This window comes from Pelobates fuscus, chromosome 11 (genome assembly GCF_036172605.1).
Source record: "Pelobates fuscus isolate aPelFus1 chromosome 11, aPelFus1.pri, whole genome shotgun sequence".
Lineage (NCBI taxonomy): Eukaryota > Metazoa > Chordata > Amphibia > Anura > Pelobatidae > Pelobates > Pelobates fuscus.
The window spans coordinates 121928338-121935119 of record NC_086327.1 but is presented as its reverse complement, the minus strand read 5'-3'; the positions used below and the strand labels follow the sequence as shown (position 1 = coordinate 121935119).

The window sequence follows — 6782 nt, the reverse complement described above, 5'->3', positions numbered from 1 at the left end:
TACATTCATTAATTTCCATTTGGACATGGCCATGCAAGTTTAGTAATGACTACCTACTGTAAATCATTGGGTGGAATGCCAAATAATGTAAGATCTATGGTGGTATGTTGTAAGTGGCATACTGATACTGTTCGAGTAATATTATTATTATTAATTATTTTTTTTACATTTATATAGCGCTAACTTATTCTGCAGTGCATTATGACAACTGACAGTTAATTTCTGCGTTGTATCAGTTCAGGAAAAAGGCAGTGTTTACATTGCTCCCTAGGGACACCTCCAGTGGCAGTCACTCAGATATCCACTAGAGGTGCTTCCTGGTTCAGTGCTGCATGTTGTGCTATGCATGAAGACACTGAACTTTCCCCATAGATATTTGTTGATTCAATGAGGAGATGCTGATTGGCCAGCACAGCATTTGGTTCTGCCCCCTGGTCCGCCTCCTTGGCTGGGATAATCAGAATTGACTATCTTAGTCAATCCAATGCTTTCACAAAGGTAAGTTTTAACATTATTTAAGGGGTCAAGGGTGATCCGGCCACCTAAATACTGTTTTTAGTACTATAGGGTCAGGAATCTATGTTTGTATACCTGACCCTATAGTGTTCCTTTAAACTCCACAAATGCTGTTTTTTAACCCTTTAAAATCTGCCAGAGGCCTCAAAGTCCATCGTTTTTCAAAATGTGTTTTTTCTGCTACAAATGTGTACACAATGTAGTAGTTACATATCACGCAACAGTCGAATTTAGACATAAATACTTTATTACCCCTGAAGTAACAGCAGACAGAGTCATCGGCAGAGTGCTGAACTAAACAGTACTTTATCCAACTCGGTTTAGAGTTTTCGGTCTTGTTCATTCATGAATACAAAGTGCAAATTATTGATTTTCATCTCTATCCAGGACATGCAGTGACTATATATATACACAGAGATATGCTCTAATCAGACAGACCCTGATGTAGTACATAAAGCTTAGCAGTAATTAGGGAATTAAACATAGTGTGGTGACATGGTTATAGCAGGGAATGTGTTAATGAGCTTTCGCTTAGTTTGTCAGTGTCATCCATGAAAATCCCTTATAGTCTGTCAGTGTCATTCATTAAAATCCCTTATAGTCTGTCAGTGTCATCCATGAAAATCCCTTATAGTCTGTCAGTGTCATTCATTAAAATCCCTTATAGTCTGTCAGTGTCATCCATGAAAATCCCTTATAGTCTGTCAGTGTCATTCATGAAAATCCCTTGTAGTCTGTCAGTGTCATCCATGAAAATCCCTTATAGTATGTCAGTGTCATCCATGAAAATCCCTTATAGTCTATCAGTGTCATCAATGAAAATCCCTTATAGTCTGTCAGTGTCATTCATGAAAATCCCTTGTAGTCTGTCAGTGTCATCCATGAAAATCCCTTATAGTCTGTCAGTGTCATCTATGAAAATCCACTATAGTCTATCAGTGTCATTCATGAAAATCAATTATAGTCTGTTAGTGTCATCCATGAAAATCCCTTACAGTCTGTCAGTGTCATCCATGAAAATCCCTTACACTGTCAGTGTCATTCACAAAAATCCCTTATAGTCTGTTAGTGTCATCCATTAAAATCCCTTATAGTCTGTTAGTGTCATCCATGAAAATCCATTATAGTCTGTCAGTGTCATCCATGAAAGACACCCATGGTCTGACTTTGTTATACATTCGGGATATGAGTGCCTTTGATTAGTCAATGTCATAAGCAAAAATATATTTGTCCTTTGGTACATTTTTGTGCCACACGTATAGCAGAAGAGTTTACTGTCATTGTCACTAACACAAGAAAGGGACTTGTTTGTTTATAAGTTGAATACAGGGGTTTAATGTAGGCCTCTATTGTGTATGAAGATGCAAACTCTCCATGTCCTGTAGGAATAGGTGACAATTATACGTGATCTATAAATATATTTGTGCAATATGCATTGAGAGTGTAATTTATTTGTTTGTTTTTTTGCAAGATGTGCAAAGTAGCTACCTTTTGCAATTCCTTATATCATATATATTTATTTATATATACATCCTCTATCAGGCAAACCTTAGGAGACTAAACTAATACATGCCATATAATGGCATCAGCCTGGGCAGTAATACCTGTGTCATTGGTCACTAGTATTAATTGTGTATCTCAGAACTAATGTGATAATATGTTAAAAATCTAACAGTATAAACCCTTGTGTTTCTATAATACAACAATATGTCATTATATCTGTGTTTGCAGTACATATTGGGGTTTAGTGAAGAATTTGAATAAAACGAGTCACCAGGTAAAAAAAAGTCTCTGACTAATACTGCGCTTACTCTAACTGCCACCAATTTAGAAGAAACTAATTCTAATTCTAATTCTAAACACAAGGTATAACCCTGGTTTATATCTGTTCCGGCTTTATTTTAACATTGAAATGGATCTTTTAGGGAAAGGCAAGACACCAACTGCTTCGCACAGGTAGAGTTTCATTGCAAACCTTGAGATTTATTGACAAACGACCAATAAATATTGGTTGTATCACAAAATCAAGTCAAAGCCTTGACTTCACGTAATAAACTGTTAGAATAATAGCTGGGACTTGACGGGTCTATTTTTACATGAAATGGCAATGTGACCAATAACTTTACAATAAGGACCCCAGAAAATTGAGTAATGGAAGGAGGAGTCTACATTTTGGCTATATTTTGTTCTGTCTTGCAAAATGTCCCTCGCGCTTCGCAATTTGGATTTTAAGCCTATGAATTGAATACAGTGGATACAGTTATCTATAAACTATATGTTTAACTCAGTTTAATGATCAAGCTGTGATATGATTTACAAAGTTCACCCAGAACCTTCTAAGCTGCTGCATAGAACGTACAGATTTTAAACCATGCAGATATAGATTCTACTAATACGCATCCTTCCAACAATATGGGTTGTGTACATTTTTCCTGTATTTCATTGTAGGTTAAATAAGTATTTTACCAGGGGAGAAATTGACCATATAAAATATATTTGACAAGTATGTAATAGAGACTGCTGTTCATTTGGTCCGTTTTGTACACAATGGAAGACAGTGACAGGAGCTCAGAGATTTAACCGTAAACCTACGACCTCTGTCAATGTCATTTATAGAGTATGGACATTCTTTGCATTCATTCACAAAATCATAAACACAGATGATAATGCCCATCTCCATTTACAAGAGTATAAAAATGTTACACACATAAGAAAGAAATTACTCTGCAGTTTGAGAGTTGAACATACATACATTCATTCATATCTCATATGTCGGAATAAAATACACACATTCATACATTGCACGTGGGAATGAAAGCATTTATTCTCTTGGTTTAACAAACTCTGGAATGTGGATTTCTTAGTCCGTCACTGTAAAACACAGTGAGAAGAGATACTAGGATAATTCTGACTGTTAATATCATGACCACATAATAGATATGTTTGTAATAAATCAATGTCACATTCACATGAGCTATTTTGTCTTACGCTTGGCAATGTCACATTGGGAAGAAAGGTGTAGCCATTCTATCAATGTCAAACAAAGACACGGGGGGGCATATTCATATCACAGACTGTTTGTTTTTATCACATACTTCAAAGGGACTCTCTGGGTCTGAGAGTCGTAATTCTGTCAGGGTCAAAGTAAAATGGCTATCTCAATCTGTCACGGTCATTCATGAAAATGAGGATGGGTCTCCTTACATACATCATTGTATCAGATCACTAATCACATTTTGAAGTTGTGAACATTAATACCAGAGGATATTAAATAATTGCCTAATAAGAGCAGCAGCATTCTGTGCCTTGAAAGCAGCACCAGATTTATGTGCATGTCAGGATTCCAAGTGGTGGTTATGGTGCCTCAGGGATGGATGCCTGTGGGTATAAAAATAATATATAAAATGAGAGTATAAAAATAATATATAAAATGAGAGACCAGCGAGAGATAACGTTAGATAGGACAGTCCAGTAGGACAAATTTTCTTCCCCATTTCAATCGTTAGAAGGACACCTGTGCTCTTCAGTAATCCCAATCCCTCTTGACTGTACAATCCACATTATTTACAATGCTCTCAAGTTCCTTTTCACATTTCCCTATATTTCTGCTCTCATTTCTTTATCTGGTCCTTCCCCTCACCTCCCATGCCGGTGCTAGCTACCTCTCAGTAACCTCCCCCCTCCCCCCCCCCCCGAACTGTCTTCTCAAATACCCATTGTTCTTCATGTTTTACGTACTTTAAGTTCTCCTTCAGGATTTCCTTCTCCATCTGTTTTTACGTCTTCTTCTGTTTTTTGATCTTCAGAGTTGAGGTTTTGCTGTTTTTTCCTCCTGACGCATTTTAAGATAACAAGGAATAGAATAACGATGGCCAAGAATCCTCCCACCGACGCTCCAACGAGGACAGCAACGGTTGAATCCCTCTCTGGAGGAACTGTTAGAAAAGACAATGCTCCATATTGTTATTTAGCATTAACCACAGAGCTGACCCCTTATTCTACCATACAACATTATATACCAAAAAATATACATTCAACATAGAGATACGTCCAGTGACAGAGCCACATATACACAGGGCAAAAGGGTTTAAAATGTAGCTATGTAAATTTTGTATTTGCTCCAGGTGATAAATAAAAATCTATCACGCAATCTTCTAGAGCAGGTGTAGGAAATCCATTGGCACTCCAAATGTTGTGAACTGCATCTCCCATAATGCTCTCACAATCATAATACTGGCAAAGCATCAAAGATGTAGTATAAAAACATCTGGTGTGTCAAAAGTCGCTTATCCCTGTGCTAGACCATGCAAGAGCGCACTCAGCCACTTTTAGAATTAAGAAAACGCTGGAGAGGACATTTCAGTCAGTAAATGTCAAGCAATCGAGAAGTAGGTCACCCTATTTAAAGTCACGGACAGGACACAGAGTAAAATAAATCATAATCCCAGGACAGATATACGTGTTATAAACATACAGATAAAGTCAATTGGTCAGTTTGTTACATACAAGGTCTGATTCAAAAGAAACACAATTCAACAAACCCCCATCTGACTCGGATTATAAACCAATACGTTCTGTCTGTATAATGGTTTTACATTTATTTATGGGGTTTAAAGTTGTGAAAACCCACACAGTTGTTGCCCTAATATATGTCAAGCTGGCCCTGCAAGACTCATAGTGGGTGCTCAATAAATAAACGGGGTGAACTTCAGCCTAAAGGATATATTTTTTAAAAGCCATGAACATAAGGAAAATATTCCTTTAATAAAGTAATATCTGATTCTCACTCCCCCCCCCTGGAATGTCTGTACATACAGATAAATCATACACCACAAACTAGCAAGTTCACAGACAGGAGAGGGTTCTGCCAGTGTCACAAATAGGGTAACATCATCGCAAACACGATTGTGCAGGAAAAGAGATTGCCAGGCGTATTACACACTTTGGATAACAGGATCACACACAGATCACATCCCAGATTGGTAAACACAGTTCAGATAACAGTAGCAATCTAGCTGACAGTATCAAATACAGGATCAAGGCTTTGTGATAATGGCAATGTCATATGAAGGTCTCACATTACTTAATCAATGTTTGTGCAAAGCACAACATATTACTCAATATGGGTTACACACATCAAAATAGCAGAAAAAAAGTTATCTTCATACAGAACAACAAATCTCAAGTCTGTATGTAGCATCCCATAAGTCCCTCTTTTCTAGGATTCTAATATATTTGGCATGCCTGCTTATATAACAGAGCTCCATTGGAATACAATTCACAGTGATATGTAATATATGTGTCTAGAACTTAGTATGTGCAAATGAGTACCTTGGTTTCAAATTACATTATTCATAGTTTTCATAAATTGTTATGAGTATGTCATAAATCCCCTTAAATTGCTTAGAGTAGCCCTGCTCCTTGTCACATTGTCAAACACATTAAAATGACAGTGCACCTTTTTGACCAATTAAAATGGTCACGTGGGGTGGGTCACACACAAAATGATGGTCGAAACTGTCTCCATCATGTAAGAAACTGTCTCTATCATGTGAGAAAGGTTACTATACATAAGCTCATATGTAAGAAAATAGAATGGTTTTACGCTAACAGATGGAGATACAAAGTAACATGTGAAGGTTGTACACAGAATTCCTCAGTCTTTACTTATCGCATACCCTCAGTTAGGACTTCCAGACGGATTTTTCCTGTGCCTTTATGTCGGTCTGGCGGATTGAGCACATAGCAATGATACTCGCCACCATCCTGCAGCTGCACATCTCTGATCATTACAGACAAGTCGTTCTTAATGGGATTTCCTGAAAACTCCACGCGGTTCTGGAAACGCTCGAGACGCTGGTTTATAATCTTCTTATCAAACTGGATAAACTGTTGAAGAGAGGAATGAATCAAAAAGGAGAAAGGTTTAGTGGAGGGAGAGTACAGCTGGTCAAGGATGAGGTGGTATTAGTACGATGTGAGAGAAAAAAAACTTCTAAAATATATGACATAAACTAAGGGATTTTACACAATGTCTGGTGGTTTTGGACCCATACCAGATTGATTTATTTATTTTTAGGTAAAATAGCTAAATTGGGTTAAAACAATCCAGTTTGACTATGCACTGAGGGCCATTGGGATGTAATTCAGCTACTGTGACTTATTATTAATACTTAACTGGGCATTCCCCTGGTACTGGAACTGAGACATTGTGTCATATCAATGCCAGGCGAGATTGGCATTCCCCCATGACACTATATCTGAGG

General features: G+C 37.4%; 1 protein-coding gene across 1 annotated transcript in view; it reads right to left on the bottom strand.

Annotated features, from left to right (window-relative positions):
* Nucleotides 1-745: 745 nt before the first annotated feature.
* The window catches only part of SCN2B (sodium voltage-gated channel beta subunit 2), a 28094-nt gene continuing 22057 nt past the window's right edge, over nt 746-6782 (bottom strand). The window contains exons 3-5 of the mRNA XM_063436931.1: nt 6195-6405; nt 4255-4451; nt 746-3894 (exon numbers count right to left, since the gene is read on the bottom strand). Coding sequence (XP_063293001.1) covers nt 3871-3894; nt 4255-4451; nt 6195-6405 — 432 coding nt within the window. The 3' untranslated portion in view covers nt 746-3870. The remainder of the gene's footprint in view (nt 3895-4254; nt 4452-6194; nt 6406-6782) is intronic.